Source organism: Bos grunniens, chromosome X (genome assembly GCF_055505025.1).
Source record: "Bos grunniens cultivar Pamir isolate PY7600 chromosome X, Bosgru_T2T1.0, whole genome shotgun sequence".
Lineage (NCBI taxonomy): Eukaryota > Metazoa > Chordata > Mammalia > Artiodactyla > Bovidae > Bos > Bos grunniens.
In genome coordinates this window covers 108,993,817-109,018,782 of record NC_141194.1, presented here as the reverse complement: position 1 = coordinate 109,018,782, position 24,966 = coordinate 108,993,817, and the positions used below count along the sequence as shown (strand labels likewise).

At 47.6% G+C, this 24,966-nt stretch overlaps 2 protein-coding genes across 19 annotated transcripts in view; both read left to right on the top strand.

Annotated features, from left to right (window-relative positions):
- ZNF185 (zinc finger protein 185 with LIM domain) overlaps positions 1 to 11,651 on the top strand; it is a 67,300-nt gene extending 55,649 nt beyond the window's left edge. For all 18 annotated transcript variants that reach the window (XM_086385947.1, XM_086385945.1, XM_086385962.1 and 15 more), the window contains 5 exons: positions 114 to 194; positions 2,200 to 2,271; positions 3,290 to 3,392; positions 8,086 to 8,184; positions 9,114 to 11,651. In XM_086385947.1, the coding sequence (XP_086242073.1) occupies positions 114 to 194; positions 2,200 to 2,271; positions 3,290 to 3,392; positions 8,086 to 8,184 (355 nt within the window). In that variant the 3' untranslated portion in view covers positions 9,114 to 11,651. The remainder of the gene's footprint in view (positions 1 to 113; positions 195 to 2,199; positions 2,272 to 3,289; positions 3,393 to 8,085; positions 8,185 to 9,113) is intronic.
- A 9,047-nt stretch (positions 11,652 to 20,698) lies between these two features.
- On the top strand, positions 20,699 to 22,780 carry PNMA5 (PNMA family member 5; the record flags this gene model as incomplete). The annotated part of the gene is given in 1 exon segment (XM_086387156.1): positions 20,699 to 22,780. A coding segment is annotated over 1 exon segment (1,392 nt), but the record flags the coding sequence as incomplete, so codon positions are not given.
- Positions 22,781 to 24,966: the final 2,186 nt, after the last annotated feature.

Genomic DNA, 24,966 nt, shown 5'->3' with positions numbered 1-24,966 from the left:
CCAAGTCCACTAAATGGGGGTTCTCCCTGCCCTGGATCCCTACTTTAGATCAGGCCCAGTCCCCTGAAATCTTCCAGTATACCTATTTCTGTTCTGTTATGCTTTTTCTACAGCAAAGGGATTCTCTTTGTGAAGGAGTATGTGAATGCTGGTGAGGTATCTTCCAGGAAGCCACTGTCTTCATTCTATGGCAGGTAAGAAGTCCCAGATCTTTCATATCATGGCCTTCTCCTGCCAGGCCCTGTGTTGTTCTCATTCCTGCATCCCCAGTACCTCACTAAGTACATGGCCCGAGTACCTTCATTTATCGTATAGGTGGATGATTTAATTGCCCATGGACATGATATATCTTTCCAGCTGTTCTACCTAACTTGATGTCTTGTGCTCCTCTTTTATCGTTACTTCATCCTATGCTCCACTTGCAGCCTCATCCATTTCTACCTATCTTTCTCAGTAGACTACAAGCTTTCTTTTTGTGAAATCCTGAGAGTATCACTCTTGATAGAGCTGTTGAGGCCCTTAAGAACCGTCTAGTTAATTCTATCCTTCCAGAACTCAGAGCTCCTCTCTTCAGATCCCATGCTCCTTCCAGCATGCCCGTTTGCTTCATTTGAACACACATTTGACTGTGTGTATTCACACAGATACATGCATAACTTTTCACTCATCTTCTCTTTGCTTGCTTCCTGATGTTGTATTGAAGTCTACCTCTGTGCCACCTGAGCTAAAAACTAACCCACACTGAGACAGTGTCCTCCTGGGAATTTTTGAAAATGACACATCCCCTCACTTCTGGGGTTAGGATTTTAGTAACAGAAAGGAACATCCTGGCTTTATTTCAGGATTCGGCCTCTGGAGATTCCAGGCCAGCTTTCACTGCTTCTATGGAATGATGAGCATGGGCATAGGGATCAAGTTCAAGTACACACACAACCCTCATTTGTTAGGTCATTTTGGGCAAGATGGTCAACTTTTATGAGTCACAGTTTCTTCATTTGTAACTCCTTAGAATGATTTTTCCCCAGTAGCTTTTTTGAAATATAATTCATATATCATAAAATTCACTCTTTAAAGTGTACAGCCCAGTCATTTTTGGTACATCCACAATGTTGTGAGATCATCAAAGCTATCCAATTACAGAAATTTTTATCACCCAAAAAGGGAACTGCAGACCCATTAGCAACTCTCCCCCTCCTCCCACCTGACACACACACCACCAGCCACAGCCCTTGGCCACCACTATTTTCTGTCTCTATAGACTTTTCAGGGAGGTTTCAATATGAGAAATACTGTTTACTGTTATAAACCTCCAGCACCCTCAAGAGAGCTATCTTTGCCTCTGTGAACACTGTCCATCTGGTATTTCTTCTTCCAGTCTCACCAGTACTTTGTTTAATTGGACACTTAGAATTGTGTAGTTCAATGTATTTCCCCCCTTTGCTTTACATTCCAGGAGGTTTAGAAATAAGCTTAGTGCTCAAAAGAAATCAAAACCTGGGATGAAATTCTAGTTCACTCCTTTTACTGCAAGCTTGACCTTAGCCAGGTCACTTACCTCAGGAGGTCATCGCACAGCTCCTATGAGAATGGAAGCTTCACCAAAGCATGTCCTAGAGCTTGTAGCTAGTTTTCCTTCCTTGGAAATAGTTTTTAATCATTAGTTTTTATGTAAGAAGTCATATTATTGAAAAATAAAGACATAAAAAGAAAAAAAAAAAAGCCACCCTGAATCACACTCTGTAACTCAAGCACAGGTATTATATTGGAATGTTTCCTTCCTTTTTTGTTCCTATTCTTAGTATCTGATTTCTGCTGTAAGTGGGCTTCTGGTGACTGTCACATTATAACCCAGGTATATATGTGAGGAGAAAAGCCATGGTCCTTTCCCCCTGGTCAGTGAAAGTGACAGTTCTGGTATGCACAGCCTCCAGAATCCTAGCCACACACTTGTCATCTTCCTCATCATGGCAGGTCTTCTTTGTCCCCAAGGCAAGGGATCTTCTCTGCAAGAATTATGCCTTGGTGGCACCAAGTTTAAAGCTTCCCCTACCATTTAGCATAACAGACGATGGCAAGTCAGGCAGTCACGTCTCAGCTTGTGGCCACAGGGTTAATCAGAAAAGCATTCTCCACTAATGACTGCAGTAGTGATCTGCCTCCCATTTTTTGCCCTCCTCTCTCCCATAACACTCCCTGCAGCATTGGCAGCAATGAGGACTCATGCAACATGGAGGAGAAACTCCCATATGATGGTACTCCATACTCTGAGAGGTAAGTCTGCTGTGTTACCAGGGAGCACACAGGTCTACAGATGAGAAGCAGCTGAGGGAGATGTAGCCATTAAGTCCATTTGCTTTTGTCTACTGCTTTGCTACTTCTGATCCATTTCCAGATATGATGTGTCATACCACACAGCACAGGGCATGCGTCCCTCATCTAGGTGTCACACTTGTGGCAACCAAAGCCTTTGAATCCAGCTAAGACCAGAAGGCAAACACAGTGAATCAGTGACAGAGCTAGGACGAACCCCAGGGCCCTGACTGCTCTGCCTTCTAACTGTGAGCTGGAACTGGTGGTGGTAAAATACGAGCGAGGAACAGAGCTGTGATGAGGGCAGGAGTCTTTAGCAACAGTGTCAAGAAACTGAGCCCTGGGCCAGCAGCAGGACAGGCAGGGACGTTCAGCAAGTTCTGTCTGAGGGGGAAAAGCAGGGGTGACTCCAGGAACAAAGGCAGAAATCCTGGAACTGGGGAGATACTCAATCTACAAGTCGGTATCTAGGACTCCAGTATTAGGTCCCAGCAGGCTCCACAGCCACACTGACATCATGATAGTCCTTGGGTCCTTGCTGTCCCTGTGATATTCCAGGCAGGACCCAGTGTCCCAGGCATGAACAGAAGGGTCGTCAAGACAGGGAGCCGGGTAGGGCATACAAGGACATGTCTCCTGTAGGAGAAGACATGGGTCTTCCCGTTCTAGAGGGGAACAGCCCACCATGCAGATATGTTTGGTAGGGGGACAGGGAGAAGCAAGCTGCCTGGAATAAGAATCACATTGCAGTGTCCACGTGTATGATAGAGAGTAGGGTGAAGATATGTGACTGGTTTCTGGAAACAGTGTGAGGGTCTACAATGGGCTGAGGTCCAGTGTGGCCCAAGGCTAGACATGGCCAGCTGCACACCACAGGTAAAGATGTCAGGCTGCCTGCATCAAAGAACAGAGTCTGGCTGCATCACATCAGTAGTTTGCATACCAGCCTGACTGTGGATTCTTCTTTTTCATTTTCCAGAACAAGTGGCGGGATCTGTACTTACTGCAACCGGGAGATCCGAGACTGTCCAAAGATCACCTTAGAACACCTTGGCATCTGCTGCCATGACTATTGCTTTAAGGTAAGGAAGAGGGGTGGTGTTGCCGAGAACATCATCCAGAGCTGGGGATTCCTTTTGGGTTCAGAGAGTATGGAGAAGGCTTGATTCTGAATGCTCATGCTCCATCTCGGGGGCTTTGCAGAAGTGGGAGCTGAGTGAGCTCTCAAGTCTAAAGGATTTAATGAATGTTGGCAATTCTATGTGCTGAATACTGTGAGGGAAACAAAATCAGTCTTATGGGGAAAGACTATTCCCAACAGAGGACCAGCAAGTGCAAAGGCCTTGGGGGCAGGAGCATGGAGTATTTTAGCTCACATGGCCTGAACAGCATGAGTAAGAGATTAGTGGTAGGAGATAAAGTCACAAGGATGCCGAAGAACTGGATCATGTAGGTGTTGGAGGACACAGAGAGACTTTAGATTTCATTCTAAATGAAGCTGGAACCTACTAGAGGGTTTGGGTGGTAGAAACACAATGTCTGACTGAAGCTAGAGAAAACAAAACAGTCACTTGATTAGGGAGTTGGCATGGCAGATGTCAAGATGGTGGCTGGATTGGGGATACTGTTTGAAAATAGAGCTGGCAGTTTGTGGGGTGTGAAAAAATGAGAGGAGTCAAAGGATACTCCAAAGTTTGGGGCCGAGCTGTTACCTGAAAGGATAGTGCTGGCTTTTACTGAGAAGGGAAATACTGGAGGGGAGCAGGTTTGAGCAAAGGGGAGGTGTAGATGAGTGAAATTTCAGGGAGAGCTATATAGGGAGCACCTGTGGTCATATGGATATGTGTGTTTGTGTTCCAGGGAAAGGCCAGGGCTGATGAAATCATCTAGGGTGTGTGTAGGTGGGGATGGGGGCTGACACTGAGCCCTTGTGTCTTTCTAGCGTTTAGAGGTTGGGAAGAGGAGGGGGTCTACAGAGGAGGATGAGAAGTCACACAGAATATAATGCCCCAAGTGACACAGTTTCTACAGAAAGTCCAGTGGTCACAGTGTCAGTGGCGCTGAAAGATTGAATGGGATGAAGCCTGAGGACTGCCCTTGAATTTTGCAGCATGGTGATCGTTGATGACCTCAGTTGAAACAGTTTTGGTGGAGTGATGGGGATAGAAGCCTGACTGGAGTGGGTTCATGTGGGAATGGACAGAGTCACTCTGAAACACTCTCCTGATGGGTTGGCTTTATAAGAGAGCAGTGCAAGTGGACAGTGGGGCAGAGGTGCCAGGCACGGGTTTATGCTGATGGGAGTGGTAAGAGTCACAAGCAGACACTGATGATGCAGGAGACATGGATGCTGATGGTGATCCTGATGTACATCTGGAGGAGAGAAAGATGGGCACCAGTTAACACATGGCAGGGACAGAAAAGGCTGAATCTGTGGGTCATTATTATGGAGAGGTTCCCAGGTTGGTGGGTGGAAGAATGAGGAACTTCTTCACTAGTTGCCTCTGTTTTTCTCAGTGAATGATGAAAGGATCACCTTTGAGGGGTGGGGAGGAGTGCTGGACACTTGAGAAGAAAGGGGAGGATTTGAAAATTGTCTCAGAGACAAGGAGGGTGGATGGGCTCTGCAGAGCCTGCTTGAGGGGAGGACTTGTGCAATCCTTTGGAGACCAGTTAGCATGTAGTGTGTTGTTCCCTAGCCACAATCAGTCACAGAGGTGAAACAGGGACACTAGCATTTACTGGGGCAGAGGCTATGCCAGGTGAGTTGGCATGGTTTAGTCTGTGCTCAAGGGAACAATAACAGTAAGCCAATGGCAGAGACTATCTGAGTGAGTTGGAGGACATGGAAGTCAAGGAGATGGGTGAATGACTTATTGGTTGTGATGAATTCTAGAGCAGCAGTTCTCACACTGGAGCATGTGACTCATACTTCACTATCCCCTGAAGGGCTTCTTAAGACAGAGTGCTGGGCCCCAGCAAGGTTTCTAACTCAGTACATCTGGGTGGGACCTGAGAATTGGTTTGTCTAAGAAGTCCAGACAATACTGAGGCTGCTGGTCCACAGAGAGTCTGGCCAGAGCAGCGGCTGAGGTAGAAAGGGGCCCAGAACATTGGAGGAAAGGAACAAAATGCTAGGTGTTGGAAGCCCTTCTGTCTGCGCAGATGCAGAGTTAACTCAAGAGTAGAGGTGCAGACAGAGACTGTGACATGTGGTTTGGCAAAGACCAGTCTGTTTTCATGATTCCTGGACTTAAGTGAAAGGTTATTAGAAATAGTTATCAACAATTAAATACCAATAAATTGGATAACTGGGAAGAAATGGATGCGTTCCTAGAAACATACTAAGATGGAACCAAGAAGAAATTGAAAGCTTGGAGAGACCAATAATAAATTGATTAAATCAGTAACCAAGCACCTCTCAAGAAAGAAAAACTCAGGGCCAGGTCTTCACAGGCAATTCTAACAAATATTTAAAGAAAAAATAATACCAATCCTTTAAAACTCTTCCAAAAATAGAAGAAAGAACACTTCCAAACTCATTTTATGAATCCAGCATTATCCTACCACCAAGTCAAGCATAATATTAGAAATAGGGCTATGCTATGATCCAGCAATCCCACGTCTATGTATATACACAAAGGAATTGAAATCAGGATCTCAAAGCAGTCTCTGAACTGTCTGTTCACTGCAGCATTTTCAACAATAGTCAAAACATGGAAGCAATCTAAATATGCAGTGACTGATGGATAAGAAAATGTGGTATATACATTAAGATGGGATATGATCCAGCCTTTACAGACAGAAGGAAGTCCTGTCATTTGCAGCAACATGGATGAAACTGTAGGACATTGTGCTAAGCAAAGTAAGCCAGACAGAGAAGGGCAAACACTTCTTAGTACCACTTATACGAGGAATCTAAAATAGCAAAATCCTTAGAAGAGAGTAGAACAGTGGTTGCTAGGAGCTTGGGGAGGAGGTGAAACAGGGAGGTGATGGTCAAAGGATAGACTGTCAGGTTCGCAAGATGGGTTAGTTCTAGAGATCTACACGGCACAGTGTCTGTAGTTAATAATACCATGTTATATAATTAGAACTTGACTAACAGAGGGAAAGAATGTTAAATAAAAAATCCCAGAGTATTTTTTCAACTTTTATTTATATACCTTAGTCACAGAGCACCCCTGTTAAACACAGCAGAATTACTTAAGCAACTCTTGGCACATTTGGTGCCACAGAGCCCAGTGTTAGAGGAAAGGTACAGTTGGAGTGGGTGGGCATCCAGGGAAGGCTTTGTGAGGGAGGTGGGTCTGGAGTCAGAGATGAAGACGTGTCCAGGGGTATTTTCCAGGTGGCTGAACAGGTATCCATCATGTGTGCAGAGGGAATACGAATGAAGAGGCCAGCAGGAGGCTGAAAGGCATGGGAGGAGGAGGCCCACAGTAGCAGGAATTTTAAACTTGCCTGACTGGGTCGCACACAGGGCAGGGAAACTTAGAATTGTGGCAAAACAGTGAGACCTGGTATTCTTGGAAAATTCTTAGAATGTGGGCAGGGTGCCTGAGACCCACTCCTGGGGACCATGAGCACAGAGGTGGAAAGGATATCACTTTCACAAGATCACAGAGCTGCTCAGAACTGAGGGTCAAAATCCTGGCTCCAAAATCAGAGTGAATGTTGTCCTAGCTGTACTCTATGGCCTCCCAGGAAATGCCATTCCACTGCTCAGGTTCATCTGTATAAATTCATCTGTCACTGTCCTTTATCAGAGGTTTATCTTACCTCTGTTAGATTGGCATAACATTTTAAAACACTAGTTTGTATTGCTACGTTTAGGAATAAAGAGAGGACACTTAATGTCCACAGCATCATAACAGCCTTTTAGACTCCTTGTTCTCCACAGCGTGAGGCACGTTGCAAGCCAGGGTTGTTGATTTTTTTTTTTTTTTCTGTTTGCAGAGGTTATTCTCTAAATGCATCACCACCACTAGTTGGCTAAGTTGAGGTTCAAGCTCTGGCCTACAGTAACTAAAATGACAGAGGGCTCATTAATTTACAGTGAAAAAGTGGCCAGGAGACAGGAACTGAAAAGTAGAAGAAGAAAGACGTCAGAGAGGTGCTAGGTGAGAATAAGCAGAGGGACTTAGGGATCCTAGCAGCTGATCTCCACTACATTCAGCTGGAAGCAGAAGGCTTGTCCAGGGTGTGCCTGGAGATAGCTGGAGCCCCAGACATATGGGGTCATTTTTGGTCTCCTCTTATTTGAGACTGTCTGCAGGCCCCTCTGCTCTAACCTCTCAGAACAGGAGGGGCTGCAGCAGATGGATAGCCATTTCATCCTTTAGAAGTTGGCTGGAGAGGCAGGCCAGAGGGGCTGGACTGCTGAAATCACCTTCCCTCTCACTGCGCCTTCATATCACCTTCCTTTCACTTTCAACATCACAATTGAAGCTCTCCAATAGATGAGGAAAGAGAGCCTCAGTAACTCACCCAAGCTCAGCCAGCTAAGGAGCAGTCGATTTAGGGTTCAAACTCAGGCCCAATTCTGAAACCTGGGCTCCTAACGACCATGTGATCATTCTGCCTGTTAGTTTTTGTTTTTGTTTTACTGTTTTACTGTTGCTTTTGTTTTTGTTTGGGATTTGTCTCCGTTTATGCCATTTTTAAATTGTCTGCTTCAAAGTCCAGGATGTGACATCAGCTTGGTGCCTTCCCACTCCACTTAGTTAGATTGTTGCACTTGTATGTTGACCTCTAGCTTGTTTTCTCTTTCAGTGTGGGATTTGCAGTAAACCAATGGGTGAGCTTCTGGATCAGATCTTCATTCACCGTGATACCATCCACTGTGAGAAATGCTATGAGAAGCTGTTCTAGGTGGGTGTTGCCAAGCAGCAGGAAATTTACTAGGGGGAAGAAATGTGCCCTAGTGTCTCCCTGAGTCTTGACCTGAGGTACTGCTATTTCTCCTAGCCTTTATGTTCAGGGTGCCTGAGTCCTTGTGTCCCTATGCCCTGTGACACTTTGAAGTCTTAGGTGGTACAGATTAAGACCTTTCCCATGGACATTTCCAAGCTGCAGAAGCCACTGTCTCTTCCTCTCAAGGAGCACCTTCCATGCAGCACCTCACCTAAGCCCCCTAGCTTCCCTGCTAGGTTATTGGCCCATCTAGGGACAAGGAAGTAAAGACCTAAAGGAAAAGGACATGGAGAAGCACTTAGCTTGTAGATGGTACAACCAGGACCTCAACCCAGGACTTCAGATTCAGCTTCTCTGATACAGTCCCCTGGGCTGCCTCCACCATTGCTCAGATAGCATCAGATCAGGACTCAACAGCCAAGATATTCAATAAAACAGGATATTTAGCTGGGGACCAGCAGCAGGTAAAGGCCAGGATAAGTGAGCATGTGTGGGAAGTGATGGTGCTGTCCTGGTGCTTGGGAATCTTCCGGTCCACATTGTCAACTCTGCTTGAACACAGGTTTGCCTGCTAAAAACCAGTGGAATTGACCCCAATGTCTGAGCTTCATGGGGACTGGTGATCCTGGCAGCCCCTCCTCCTTAGCACCTATTCAACTAGAAGCACAGGACAGAGTATCTCTCTTGAAGGCAATGGGAATGGGTAGCAACCAGGCCCTCCACCACCTATGAGCCTGTTCTGCCTTTTCTCCAGAAGACACATTGATCTGGACTATTACTTCCCATGCCTGGAGCAGTCACCCTCCCCAAGATCCTCTGACTGCTCATTGGATTGGGTGTGTGTTTCCAATATCATGGATACTTCTATTTTCTTTTACTTCCTGCAGGCTGAGAAGAAAGTGATGACTCCTGGACAAGTTTGACTATCCCCAGTTGCCCCAAGTTGCTGGCTCTTCTTCCCTCACTTCCTTCCTCATGCTTTTGATTTGTTCATGTTTTTGCCCTTCTTAAGTTGAACTTTCTTACATCCAGTATCGTATCTTGATGATCTTATGATAATCCTTTTGTGTGTACCTTTTTTATAGCTGAAAAAGTACTTCCCATCCATGATCTTACTTCAGGTTCAAGCAAAGAGTGTTGAACCATAATTCTGTTTTGACTTCCCTAAGACCGGTCAGCTTCCTGATGAGTTTAGGTGGCCTAAGTGTGCCTTTGGGACTTTAAAGCAGAAGGAGACCCCCCTGAAGCTTCTTAGGGGCCAGGTTAAAGAATGTCGACGATCCCTGGTGGGTAAATTGCATACACTGAATGCTAGGGATCGACATAGGCTAATGTTTAGCTTGTCTATTTGCCATATATAGTTTTTGAACTTTCCATATCCTTTTGCAACTAGTTCGTTGCTTCGAATTGAGTTACATAGCAGATTTTAGTTACCTCCTCCTACCTACCTTTCAGTATAGCTGAGTTCTTCCCCGTAAGTATGTGGGCATGTATTAGAAAGTTTACACATTAGGTTTAAATTCTCTATGATGTAATTCTGAAGAGCCTACTGACCAAATGGACATCTGTGTCTGAATTTTGATAGCTGATTGATACCTTTGATCTCAGTTTCCAACGCCTAAACTTTACACAAAGATCCCCTAAAGTAGGTCTTAGAGTGTATAGACTCCAGCAAGATTATGAAGGGGGGAAATCAGCTAGCGTTCTTGAGGCCTTACTACATAGCAGGCATTATAACAGAGTGATGACATTAATCCCCGTTCTAATCTTGTGAAGAGGGTATTCTTCTCCCCAGTTTGCAAATGAGGATATTGAGGCTAAGATAAGTGGTCAGAACCATTGCTGTGTCTCTCCAGTAACTGTAGCCATAGTCCTGAGCCTGTGTGGAGGTTACCTAGTCCTCCTGGGGAACCTGCCCCCCTCAGACCTTCCCTGAGGCACACTTTTACAAAGAGAGGCAGGTGGGAAGTTGTACTCCTCCTCTGGGCATCCTGGGTAAAATACAAGAAGAGCCAAGCTGGCCCCACTCACCCACCTTTTCCATGAAAACACTTCTGAACTGCAATAATCTTAGCTGGGAAGAGATTTGACTCACAGATCTTCCCAAAGAAGAGCTTGTTGACCCAGGGGAAGCTCCAGTGGGCTCACTGATCTGAGCACAAGGCCCTCAGTGACATCCCATTTTCCAGTCCAGACTCTGTCCCAAGCTAACAGCAACTACCAAGACCCCAGGAACTTGGAACAGGGACTCCTGTTGGCCTGCTGGACAGATGTAGGCCCATGCAACTGGGCTCCTCCACCTTTGGGACCAGGATTACTGTGTAAATTGGGCTTCCCTGGTGGCTCAGTTGGTAAAAAATATGCCTGCAATGCAGGAGAACCGTTTGATTCCTGGGTCAGGAAGATCCACTGGAGAAGGGATAGGTCACACACTCCAATATTCTTGGGCTTCCCCTATGGCTCAGCTGGTAAAGAATCTGCCTGCAATGCGGGAGGCCCTGAGTTTGATCCCTGGGTTAGGAAGATCCCCTGGACAAGGGAAAGGCTACCCACTCCAGTATTCTGGCCTAGAGAATTCTATGGACTGTGTAGTCCATGGGGTCACAAAGAGTAGAATGAGACTGAGCGACTTTCACTTTCACTGTGTAAGTTCCAGAAAAGGACAAACTGACAGTTTTTCTGATTAAATCATTTTTAATGATTGGCCTTTTTTTAATGGCCTTTTCTCTTTATTTCAAAGAGATTGGGTTGTCTGGTGTCCTCTGCTGGTGTTCAGAAGTTGTTTTGTGGATGTTTCTCCACATTCAAATAATCTTTTTTTTTTTTTGATGAGCCTGTGGGGGAGAAAGTGGTCTCCCTGTCCTATTCTTCCACCATTTTGGGACCACCCCTTCTCATGATTTAATTAGAAAATGTCTCTCTATTTCTGTCCAGTTTATGAGCCCTGTGCACATTGGATGGTGGACTTGTTCTTGCAAAATGATCAGAGAAGAGCATTCAATTTATTTGCCTTGATGTGCATCAGATTTGCTCTGGAGGGGAACACTGGCACAGCATGCCATGTACTGACACAAAATATGAGCTGGTTTTCCTCAAGACTAGCTCTCAGCCAGGGACTTGGCACATGGTGGGGATTGACACATAGGTGCTGAATGAATTAGTGAAAGGGAAAGAGGTCCAAGATAGGCTGGCTTCCCCACCTTCAAGATACACTCTGCCTTTAAGGGAGTTTTAGAACCAATGTGCAAGATACTGATTTCAATCTGAAAAAATCTCTTTCATGGTTAAAATGGCTCAAAATTCTGCAGACATGGAAAAAAGTGGTTGCATTACACTTGCCTTGTTTTTAGTTGCCTAGAATTTTTAATCATACTTGCTTGACTCACGGTAATGTACACAAACATAATAAATGGTGAGATACTTCATGTGTAAATGTTAAGGTTTCCTTTTTTAAGTGTAATAACTTGGTGTATTGGGCTGTGTGATTAATTTTCTCCTATTACTTGAAGCCATTCTCTTTACAAAATCAAATAAATACTTTTAAGAAGTATCAAATATAAAGAGCAAAAAAAAAAAAAAAAAACCCAGCATTATCTAGAAACTATACATGCACTGGAGGTGTGCAATTCTAGACCTGTCAGATCTCTTTTTAAAAAATTTAATTTTATTGGAATGTAGGAGAAGGCGATGGCACCCCACTCCAGTACTCTTGCCTGGAAAATCCCATGGACAGAGGAGCCTGGCAGGCTGCAGTCCATGGGGCCGCTAGGAGTCGGACACGACTGAGCGACTTCACTTTCACTTTTCACTTTCATGCATTGGAGAAGGAAATGGCAACCCACTCCAGTGTTCTTGCCTGGAGAATCCCAGGGATGGGGGAGCCTGGTGGGCTGCCGTCTATGGGGTCACACAGAGTCAGACACAACTGAAGCGACTTAGCAGCAGCAGCAGCAGCAGCAGTTGCTTTACAGTGTTGTGTTAGTTTGTGCTTTACAGCAAAGTGAATCAGCTATACATATACATATATCCCCCCTCCCTTTTGGAGTTCCTTCCTATTCAATAGACCTGTCAGATTTTTTTTTTTTTTTAAGACCTGTCAGATCTTAATGAGTAATGTTTTATTCTTTTGGGCCCATCCTTTCATTGCTGATAGGTGGCTGCTTCATCCTTATTGAGTACTTGCAATCACCAGGAGCACAGTCCCTTACAAGCCCATTCTGTCTCTGGAAATGCATTCCTCAGTTGAGTTATAACCTGTTTCCTTTAACTATCATCCACTGATATCTATAGTCCCTCTCTTGTATGCTAGCCCCTAAAATACATAAATATGCTTATTGGATTCTTCCTCTGTCAACTCTTCCCATTTAAACACCTCTGTTCCCATCAACTCTGGCAGTAATTCTGAATAGACATCTCTCAAACACCCTCCTCAAAGGTGCCCCCTCAACCACACATCCCAACCCATTCCTCCAGATGTGTACCAACAGGAAAGACTTTTCGTCTTGTTCATTAGGGCCAGTGGCCAAGGCTGTCAGAATCCTGTTGAACAGCTATTCTGCATATCAGGTGGTCCATGCTTCCAAGTTTTGTACCCGAAAATATAATTTACATGCCATCTATGTCTTGATCCCACCTGGGGCCAAAAAGGGTTGATTAGGAAATCAGCTCAAAGATAGAAGACATGACAGAGAAATCCCTCCACTACTGAGTAGGGACATTGGGATCCAGTATTCAGTAGATATTGAACGAGTATCCTTGTAGCTACATTCTCACCGCAACCTCAGCCACCATCTTTGCTACATGAGTACCACTGGGAAATGAAGAAGATGCTTTACCAATTCAAAGGAAAAGAACTATAACAATAGCTCCTAACCAGATATTTCTAGGACTCTATTGGTGATAGTAAGTGACACAATCACCCCCAACTCCGCCCAAATAGGGTAGTGTTATTTTGAAAAATGACTCAGCAGAGCAGGTTCCTAGCAAGCCACTTTATCCCCATACTCAGCCTTTGCTATTCTTCCTTCCCCAACTGATACATCCCACTTGGGGTCCTCTGGGGGACTCTACTTATGAAGGTAGTCCACCTGTGAATTTCCACACAACACATTCCTCTTGTCCTGTTTTTCTGCACAATATTTTTTCCCCATGAATTTCCCAGTGGAGGAAATCTTCCACCGGGGACCCAACAGTGGTTATATTGAATTCAAAGTTGAGATTGCCACCCGGTCATTTGGGGCCCCTCTTGGCACTGAATCAAAAAGACAGGTGTTATTTTACCCGCTGGCTGACTGCTCCTGATTATTGAGGGGGAATGGAGTTACTACTACACCATGGAGGCAAGAAGGACAATATTTGGAACCTAGGAGAAAAATATGAAAGTGTCTCGTAGTGTTCCCATATCCAATAATATAATGTAATGGATGACTATAATGACTCATGCAGGCAGGACCAGTAAGGGATCAGATTGGTTAGGAATAAAGATTTGTATATTACCACCACATAAACAACCACAATCATCTAGATGAGGTCATAGGGAACTGAAGTGCTAGTGGAAAAAGGAAATTATAAATACTGAGTATGACCTCATGGCCAGTTGCCCAAATAACAACTATAGAAGCTACACATACTTTGTCTTGCTTTGTTATTATATTGTTGAATCTCATGCCCATTATTTTTTATTCCTCCCATTTCCAAATGCTGTGTTTGAATTGTGTGGGTGATACTTAAATATAATTTAACCTATATAGTACAGTATATCAAAGTGTAATTATGGCAGAACTAGAGAAGGAACAGACATCCCCCAGAGAATGAGAGTGTATCTAATGGGACTTTTGCCGTCCCGCCTTCCTGGAGAAGACAGAAGTGCATTCACCTGTATGAGGAATGGTTGCATCATGCTAAGCAGAAGCATGGTATTGCTACTGTTATCATTTGGAAGAAAATCATGGAGAGAAGAGTATTATGGATGATGAGTGGTCAAAGAGTTGGACTGTGCTGGATTGGCTGTTAGCAGCTAGGCCACATCTCTGCCCCTTTGTACATTTTCTACTCAATATATGGGATAGTCCTTGGAACTACGTGTTCTATAATCCCTCATCAAAGCACCTCCAGGTTTGATTATCCAGCTACTAGAGTACTTTGAGAGAAGAAGAAGCCCTTATTCTCCAGCAGCAGCACTGGGCACTAAGGAGTCTCAGAAAGAGGTTATACCCGGTTTCTTTCCCAGTGACTTCTGGGAAACCTCCTGAGAATCATCCATGACAGTCCTGCCTGCAGCTGAAATCACTGGGGACTTTTTCCTAGTGTATCAGCAGCAGCCTCCCTCCCCTTCACTGCTCCAACCTTCTACTGGTTGTGAAAGCCACTGATTTCCTGTTCTCAACCCTTCCTGCTTAGGAAAGAGTGGCACTGCTTTTCTGATGGGCTACCCTGTTAATGCTGTCTCCACCCAGCCTTCCTCTGCACTGTATACCCTGCCTGTGAGTGGCTTCTGCACCATGCCATCTGTCCCATGAAAAATCCCCACACCAGGCCTTCCTCACTGTACACACTGAACACCTTCTGCACAGTGCTGTAGCCCAAGAAGCACCTTGTGTGCCAGGCCTATTATCTAATGACATCTGCAGGATTCTTTTTTCTCTGAACATCCTCTGAACACAGCTTCACTCATGAGTGCTCCCTGTGTTCCCTCCTCATCCCATCCCCCACTGCCCAGGAACTCCTGTCTGCTGACCTGCTCCTCTGGGTGCCTACTATATTATTAAGAGTTACAGGTAGCTTAAGATAAATGAGAAAGCATTTCTTGTATCCAGAATATAGAGCATGAAAGCAACAGCAATGTTCCAAACAAAACCCATAATCTTCCTTAATCAGTTCATTAAGTCCTATGTAATTAATTCTTGTTTTGCTCAGTCTCGGGTTAGCAGTCTCATAATCTATCAGCTTATACCCTAGAGTTCTGGAAACTCTGGCTCACTGAAGAAATAGGATTTCAAAGTTATTTAAGTAATGACATCAGAAACTTGTGCCTCAGAACATTTGGCAAAGTCCTTTACCTGAGGGTCCGAGACAGTCCCTTTTTATTGAAGATAAAGCATTGTGGCCTGTAGGTGATTGCAAGCGCTTTTGGGGAAGCATAAGTGCAAGAGAAAAGATTTAAAATGCCATAGTTAAAGATCTGATGAGAGTTCAACACAAAAATAATGCAACTGACAAGGAAATTTGGTTGTTTCTGTGGCGTGCAACATTTAAAAAGATAACTAGAATTATGATTGATAACACTACACTGTTTGTTGTTGTTCAATCCTAGGTTGTGTCTGACTCTTTGTAACCCCATGAACTGCAGCATGCCAGACTGCCCTGTCCTTCACTATCCCCCAGAGTTTGCTCAAACTCATGTCTATTGAGTTGGTGATGCCATCCAACCATCTTATCCTCTGTTGCCCCCTTCTTCTACTGCCCTCAATCTTTCCCAGCATAACGGTCCTTTCCAATCAGTTGGCCCTTTGCATCAGGTGGCCAAAGTACTGAAGCTTCAGCATCAGTCCTTCCAATGAATATTTAGGGTTGATTTCCTTTAGGATTGACTGGTTTTATCTTGCAGTGCAAAGGACTCTCAAGAGGCTTCTCCACACCACAGTTTGAAAGAATCAATTATTTGGTGCTCAGCCTTCTTTATGGTCCAGCTCTCACATCCGTACATGACTACAGGAAAAACCATAGTAGTAATAGTGTTAGTCACTCAGTTGTGTCTGACTCTTTGTGATCCCACAGGCTGTAGCCTGCCGGGATCCTCTGTCTATGGGATTCTCCAGGCAAGAATACTGGCGTGGATTGTCATTCCCTTCTCCAGAGGATCTTTCCAATCCAGGAATTGAGCCCAGGTTTCCTGTGTTGCAGGCAGATTCTTTACGGTTTGAGCTACAGGGAAGATCAGAAAAACCATAGATTTGACTATATGGACCTCTGTCAGCAAAGCAATATCTCTGCTTTTTAATATGCTGTCTAGGTTTATCATAGCTTTCCTTCCAAAGAACAAACGTCTTTTAATTTCATGGCTGCACTCACCATCCACAATGATTTTGGAGCCCAAGAAAATAAAATCATGGTTTCTATTTTTTCCCCTTCTATTTGCCATGAAGTGATGGTACTGGATGCCATGATCTTAGTTTTTTGAATGCTGAATTTTAAGCCAGCTTTTTCACTCTCCTCTTTCACCTTCAACAAGAGGCCCTTTAAGCTCTATTCACTTTCTGCTATTTGAGTGGTGTCATCTGCATACCTAAGGTTATTGATATTTCTCCTGGTAATCTTGATTCCAACTTGTGATTCATCCATCCTGGCATTTTGCATGATGTATTCTGCATATAAGTTAAATAATCAGGGTGACAGTATACAGCCATGACATATTTCTTTTCTAATTTGGAACCAGTCTGTTATTCCATGACCGGTTCTAACTATTGCTTCTTGACCTGCATACAGGTTTCTCAGGAGGCAGGTAAGGTAGTTTGCCATTCCCATCACCTGAAGAATTTTCCACAATTTGTTGTGATCCATACACCCCACTCCAGTACTCTTGCCTGGAAAATCCCATGGACGGAGGAGCCTGGTGGGCAGCCGTCTATGGGGGTCGTATAGAGTCGGACACGATGGAAGCGACTTAGCAGCAGCAGCATACAGTCAAAGGCTTTAGTGTACTTAATGAAGCACATCTTGTATAGTTATTTTAGTTTAAGTGTCAAGTTTTAAGTTAGCAAAAGATCTTGTAAACTATCTTTAAGGCTGACGTAATATATATAAAACATAATTACTGCTAAAATAAAGTTGTGTGAGAGTAAATTCACTTTCATTAATTTCTGAGAACTTTAAGAGTGTTCAATTCATAAAAAGCACTTTATCTCTAAACCAATCATAACGGAGCTTCTTGAAGGGCTTTCATAATCTAATTCGGTAATACCATCAGGGTAGGACATATTATATACACATACACACACATAAACATAAATGTAAGATAAATAAGTCCTAGGGATGTAATGTACAACATGGAGACTATAGTCAATAAAACTGTAATGTACTGTGTATTTTTCAAAGTTGCTGAGAGGGTAGATTTTTAAAAATTCTCATTGAAAGAAAAAAAAAACTATGTGCATTGATAAATGTTAACTAGACTTATCATAGTGATAATTTTGCAACATATACAAATACCTTTATGTTATAAACTTGAAACCAATATAATGTAATATGTTTTCAGACATGTTTCTTAACCTCCACTGTTTTCTAGGATGGCAATCAGAACACCTCTTCCCATGGTATCACCTTTTGTGACACCTATCATACCTGTAATGCCATGTGGCTGAGTGGGGGCTTCACAGAGCCACAGTGGACTTGTGTTATGAGATCCCTCAGGTAAAATGTTCCACTTGGGGGTCTGTGACTTTCTGACACCAGCAGGTAACCACTTTTTCTTGGCATGGGAAGGAGATTGATTTAACAGGCTTTTCAATAGTACTTCCTAGTGAAGTCAGGCATATTTAGGTCTGTGTTCCCCTTCTCAGACATAGGAAATACCTACACTTAGAGGGGATTCTGCAAGTATCTTGCTCAGTAACCACCCAGCTTTCTAGAAAGGAGAAACACAGAATCTCAGTCCCACTCCAGTCCTCCTGAATCAGAACTTGCATTTTTATCAAGATCCCCTGGAAGTGGGATCCCACTATATCAGGCCTGATGCACCAGGACCATGCCGTTTATCAGGCCTGGCATGCACCTGTACCGTGCCATTTCCAGACATTGTGACCAGCTTCGGAATTGCAAGGAAACCTCTTGCATGCCTAACCCTGCTTACAGCCATTGTGGTCAGGACTGGTAGCTCTGGGCCTTACCCTGGAGGGGAAGTGGCTTCAGCGCTTTCTCTCCTGGCCTCTACCAACTTCCACTGGTCAGACGTATTCCTGCTCTGGAATGAGGGGTGTTTGAGGTAGAGAGTGTGTAAAGGGGTGGAGGGATTTAGGAAGGTGGGCCTAGGTGAGGGTGGGGACCACAGTGAAATGAAGGCAGAGGCTTTGGGACAGTAGTTGGATTTGAGTGAGGTCGGAGCTTAGGACAGGCATTGTGCTTGGGAAGAGGTGGGGACATGGCTTGAGTGGGGGCAGGGATCAGGCTTACGTAGTGGCAAGGCTTCCTTAGGGATGGGACTTGAATGGGGGTTGGGTCACAAGAAGGGGTGGGGCTTTGTGGGGGCAAAGATTGAACTTCCATGGGGTGGGGATTGGCATCAGGGGCTGAGCTCAGTTGGGGGTAGGACTTCATTGGAGGTGGGACTTGGACAGGGTGGGGCTTGGTGGCTACCTGGGTCAAACGTGCAGGGAGGCTTGGCATCAGGGGTGGGCCTTAAGGCCAGTTGCGCTTTGGTGGAGGTGGGACTTGACAGCGGGGGCAAGGTTTAAGAGCCAGTGAGGGACTGTAGTACTCTTGCCTGGAGAGTCCCATGGATGGAGGAACTTGGTAGGCTGTAGTCCATGGGGTTGCTAAGAGTCAGACACGACTGAGTGACTTCACTTTCACTTTTCACTTTGTGTATTTGAGAAGGAAATGGCAACCCCCTCCAGTGTTCGCCTGGAAAATCCCAGGGACGGGGGAGCCTGGTGGGCTGCTGTCTATGGGGTCGCACAGAGTCGAACACAACTGAAGTGATTTAGCAGCAGTAGCAGCAGCAGAGGGACTGCAAGTCGCTCAGTTGTGTCCGACTCTTTGCGACCCCATGGACTATACAGTCCATGGAATTCTCCAGGCCAGAATTCTGGAGTGGGTAGCCATTCTCTTCTCCAGAGGATCTTCCCAACCCAGGGATCGAACCCAGGTCTCCTGCATTTCAGGCAGATTAAGGTTTAAAAGAGGGCTGGAATTGAGGGCGGAGTAATAATAATTGAGGGCTTCCCAATGGCTTAGCCAGTAAAGAATCTGCCAGAGATGCAAGCAGACGCGGGTTCAATCCCTTGGTTGGGAAGACTCCCTGGAGGAGGAAATGGCAACCCACTCCAGTATCCTTGCTTGAAAACTCCCATAGGCAGAGGAGCCTGATGGGCTATGGTCCATGGGGTCGCAAGAGTCGGACACGACTAAGCACGTACACTGCAGTAATAATCTTAACTGCACTAGTGCTGAATACCAGTTGAGCAGTTTCTTGTACCCCTGTACCAGAGTGCTTGTGAGCACTTCTGTAGACTCAGAATTGGCACAGCCTGAGCAGGGTCTTGTGAGGCAGAACCTCGGCCTTGCCTGGAACAGATCCAGTGAAGCAGTGTCCACCGCCCCAGCACCAGGAACTGCCTGTGCACAGTGCTGGAGGGCAGGTCTGGTGCTGCCCATGGGTAGAATTCTAGCATCTGCACTGCCACTGGATCCCTAACCAGCGTGGTGAACAGCTGTGAGGCGGAAGAGGCCTCTGTAACCCTGGCAAAAAGCAGGAGGGGTGGGGTTGCCTGCCAAGTTTTACAGGGTCTGCAGGATAGGGTCACACCTAGGGTCAGAGTCGTCTGTTCCTGCAGTGTGGCACTGGAGACCCTTTTTGGGTCCCTTTTCTGCCTCTGATTCTAGCTTCCAAACATCTAGAAACCATAGGTCCCTGTTTTCAGCTCTTGATCCTTGCTGCCTACCCCCCATCTTCTCTCCCCCACAACAAAGGATACTTCTTTGGTTAGAGGCCAATGACATCACCTGTTGCTCCTTAACCTTATCTACCACATGACACCCCTCAGTGATGCAAACCCACAGCCCATGCTGTCCTCAGTATCCATGGCAATATGACAGCTTGTCACACAATCTCTTCACCCATCAGTTCATTGCCTTGTGCAGAGCTCCAGTCATCTTTCTCATCTGTCAGGCATTTTCTGAGAAAGAAGGGAACTGTACCTCTTCGTCCTCTAACCTTTGCCCCACAGAAGTGGGTACCAGGTGCCCCGGGATTGCACAGCCCTGAGCCAGGGCATGGGCGTGGGCACACACACACACACACACACACACACACACAGGCTTTGTCAGGCCCCGCCTCCTACCTCTATCTCTGGCCTTTTCACCACAGGCACCTCCAGGACACACAGCAGAGTCCTAGGACTTTGAGGAGGAGCCCACAGCAAGCGGAGGTCAGCAGGGACAGGATGAGCTGGGGGAAGCTGGGCCTAAAGAAACCCCTCCATCAAATGATTGGGGAAGCCGTGGGAAACAGGGGCTGAATCCCTGTGACCAGAAAAGAGAGGGGGGTAGTGGAGGGGGTTTGGTGGGGGTTGGGAGGGTGGGCATTAATGATGTTCTCATTCCATTTGCATTTATAGGCTGTGGAAAACAGAGATGATTCTGCCTTCATAGTTGGCATTGACCCAAAATTCCTTGACTCCTTGTCACACTTTGTGAGCTAATTACTGCCCTTAGTATTAGACCAGTCCATAGAAACTTGGAGCAATGGCTGTGACTGTTGGAGGATTGGTGCAGAGGAATGGACCTGGACCCTAGGAAGGACTTGCTAATCATGGGGATCCCCATGGAGTGTAGTGAGGCAGAAATTAAAGAGACCCTGAGGAGGGGCTTAGAGTCCCTCTGCACCTACAGGGTGCTGGGCACAATGTTCAGAAGGGAAGACCACGCTAAGGCAGTTTTCCTTGAATTGACTGACACCATCAACTATGCTACAGTGCCCAGCTGGATCCTAGGAAAGGGAGGTACCTGGGAAGTGGTGAAACCCCATAGCCCAGATGAGGAATTTATCAACAGACTGAAGTACTTCCTAAAAGATGAGGGCTGAAGAATGGTAGATGTGGCCAAAACCCTGGGGTACAGCACTCATTCTGAGGGTGCAGAGCTGGAGGGCTTCGCTCAAGTCAGGCAACCAGTCTTGCAGCTTCTGAAAGAAAGCCTGTGGTACCAAAAACTCAAGATGTTTTCAGGAAACACTCTCCCAGGCCCAGGTGAAGAGAGCTTTGAAACCTGGCTAGAGCAGGTGACTAAGATGATGCAGCTATGGCAGGTGTCTGAGATAAAGAGGCGGGGTTTGCTGGAGAGCTTATGTAGCCCTGCCCAGTCCATCATGTGGGTGCTGAGGGCCAGCAGTGACTCTGTGACAGTGGAGGAGTGCCTGGAGGCCCTGAAGCAGATCTTTGGGGATAAACAGGACCATAGAACCTCACAGTTAGCTGAGACCTTCCAGAAGTCTAGAGAGAACATCTCTGGTTTTTTGGTATGGTTAGAGACCCTGATTCAGAAAGCCAGGCAGCACAGCCCCCTGTCAGTGAGAAGCACAGACACGATTCACCTGAAACACATCCTAGCCCGAGCCTCCATGACCACTGCCCTCTGGGGCAAGCTAGAGCTACTGGATCAGTGAGAGTGTGTGCCCACTTTCCTGCAGTTAATGAAGCTCATTCGAGATGAAGAGGAGTATGAGGCCACCATGGCAGTGACTGAGGAGAACCAGAGTCAAGCAGAAAGGGTCTGAAAGGCATCAGAAGACAATGTCCTGATCCCTCAGGTCATGGTGCAGGCAGGGTCATTTGCTGAAAGCAGCACTCAGACCATCCGGGAAAGGATCGTCCCATTTCTGAAGTGCAGGTGGCTGTCTTCCAGCTGTGACACTGGGGAGGAAGGCCACAGCCAGGCATTATTTCCTAGGGCCGAGAACCAGCCTCCGGCAAAGCCCAGGCCTCAGCTGGCAGCAGAAGAGTCGGGGAACGAGAGAGGGGCTGGAGCCATTGAACCACCCCAAGGCTTAGGAAGCATAGGCTCAACATATTCAGGCACACCCTCTGCTAGCAGGCAACAGAAAAAGTGTAACGGGGGAAGAGGCAGTCCACACAAACAGTGGGAGCCTTGAATGGGGCAGAGGGGCAGGGAAGCCAGGCCCAGCCCCCTCAGCCTCTACCAGCTAGAAGGTGCTCCACCAACCAAGCCAAAATCAATTCAGGGAGGTGTGGGAGGTCCAAGTATGGGGCCATAACATGCAGCAAAAGGGGTGCCCGCACCTCAGACAGAGACCCCAACATAGCAGAGGCTAAAGGTGTAGTCAGGGTCTCTGGCATTGGCCCTGGCTTTTGGCCACCTGCAAACGCCCACCCAGTGGGCTCTGAGCTAACGATGCTGATGGTCCCCCAGGCCACGTGGGACCTAGAGGAGCCTCTCTGGAGGCCATCTCTGCCACAAGGTGCCAGCACTGGCAAGGAAGAGCTGTGGGGCAGACGGGAGATGCTCTGGCGGGGAGATCACAGGATCCAGCCTGTCTTCAGGATCATCTGCCCTAGGGTGTCCCCCAGAAGGCAGAACCCTGGAGCCTTTCCACAATTGAGGGCAGAGGACCCAGAGGCCCATGGCACCCAGCACCAGCCTACAAGCAGTCTTCCCCTACCCTGGCCCCTGCAGCCTGGAAGGACTGTAGGGACAAGGACAGTAAAGACTGTGAGGAGATGATAGGGCCCTGGGTACCTGGTGGGCCAGTACCCCACAGCTGCCTTTGGTGTGAGTGGGTGTGCATGTAAACTTTTGTTCTAAAGGAGGAAAAGGAGAAGGAGGAGGAAAAGGGGGAGGAGGAGGAAGAGGAGGAGGGGGGTTCAGGAAGAGGAGGGGGATGGAGGAAGAGGAGGAGGAGAATTCATTAGCAGGAGGGAGGGTTCTTTTGTTCTGCTTAGGTTTGTGCTTGGTCACTGGAGACCTGGGACTGGCCTGGAGAAGTACCACTCACCAGCTGCCAATGCCAAGGTCAGCCCCAAAGCCTGCAACTGGGAACAGCCCTGAGTGGGCAGTACCTGCCTAGGTGAGGGGTGCCTGCAAATAGCTGCTGCCCATACTGGCCTGAGAGACGTTAAGGGCCATGTCATGGTGCCTGGGCCTCCCCCGCACCCCACCAGAGGGGACCCCTATTCAGCATCCCCTGGGGCAGGCTGCTCCCTGTCCTGGGAAGTCCAGATGTGTCCCTGTAGGCCCCCTAGTGACCCAGGTCTCAAGGAACCCCTCCCTGCCCCAGTCCCCTCTCCCCTCCCCAACAACACACACCCCCAAGCCGCCGTCCATTTCCCCCTCCCACCCCCCACAGAGCCCTGCAGTGCCCATGAACCTGGGCTGGTTGTCCCCACCTACCCAGTCAGCCACCCCTGGGCCCTGCCACGTGCCCTTAGCTTCAGCACCAGCCAAGGCCCTACCCGCTGTGGTCCCGAGTCCTCAGCTCAGCGTGTGCTTTCCCAGTGCATATTCAGGCCCAGTTTTGCTTGCTCTCCTGGAGATGTGCGTGTGTTCTTCTCTGAGCAGTTCCCCCAACTGTGGTGCAGAGACACCCTAGCCCAGTCTCAGGAACTGGTGGGTAGTAGGGGATGGATGAGGGCTTGGCCAGCGTCCACCCCAGGACTTCTGGAAGGAAGATCTGCATTGGTGCCGCAGTGGGGCTTCAGGAGGCCCCCAGGACCTGTGCTCTGCTGGGCCACCCTGTGCTTCCTCGGGATTCTGTGTCCTCGGCTTGGTGCAGCATGCCCTGCTATTTGACTGACTTGTGCCCACCATAGAGCATGTGGGCCCAAGTGGGAGGAGCTGCCCTCAGGGGATTGGGCATTGCCAGCGCCCACCTTCCTGGCAAGACACCACCTGCGAGGCCCTCAGGAAGGGAGAGTGTGGGGGGAGGGAGGACGGCTGCGTGGGGCAGTACAGGCACCTTGTTAGGGACCCTGGGAGAATAAGAGGGGCCAGGATCATGATCTGTGGCCGTTAGTAGTTCTCTGTGTTGTCATTCCCTGTCTTCAATGGTTTCAGTCAGTGCTGCTCTTCAATAAAGTTTCCTCAAAGTTTCAGCTGTCTCGTCTCTGCTCTGGACAGTGGAGGGGAGGCGCTGCCTGAGGTGGGGGTACAGTGGCCTGGTACCCCGAGTTAGCACTGCAGTGTGGTCCCGGCAGGGTCCGAGATGGTCTGTGTGGCCCCCTGGGCTGGACGGAGCTTGGTGACAGGGATTTGTGGGCAGGGACTGTGGCTGGTTGAGTCCTCAGGAACCTCTGGGAGCCTCCAGGAATAAGTGGGTTAGATGTGGGGGAGGGCAGGGTCAGCAGGTAGGACGCCAGGCTCTAGGATCCCTGGCAGCTCTGTGGGGGCTCCAGGCACCCAGATGGTTCAGAGAGGTCACATGTGCCATCCCAAGGACCAGCCAGCCACAGAAAGGTCCTGGTGTGAGATCAGAGGCCACTGTCAGGAGTGTGGTGCAGGATTCCAGGGCCCGGGTGTTTGCCCACCTTCCTGAGATAGGCCTACTCCTGCTGGCCAATGGCGGCCAGCCCTGCTCCGTGCACCCAGGGACGGGGGTCGGGGAGTGGTGGTGTGATGCCCGAGGAAAGGAGGGTGGGCCAGCAGGAGTTCCACAGCCCCCTTTCCTCAGAGGCGGGGAAAGGCTGGCAGCGCTGTCCTCCACCTTGAGTCCAGGGCAGGGTGGCATGCTGAGAGGCATGGGCACCCCTCTCCCTGTTCCACTCCCCCACACTAGTCCTGTGTTTTGGGAGCAGGCAGGAGGCAGGGTGCAGGGCTGTGAGTAGGAGGCTGCAGACAGGGGCCCAGCGATGGCCCCTTCCTGCCCAGAGGCTGACTCGGGGTCTGTGGCTCCCCCAGAGCCCTCGGTGAGCAGTGCAGTCGCCAGGGTGGAAGGCACTACTGATTCAGGAGACATTTTCTCGAGCGTGAGGCCATCCCGCGTGCGCCTGCGTGTTTGTGCCCCGTGAGGTTGCG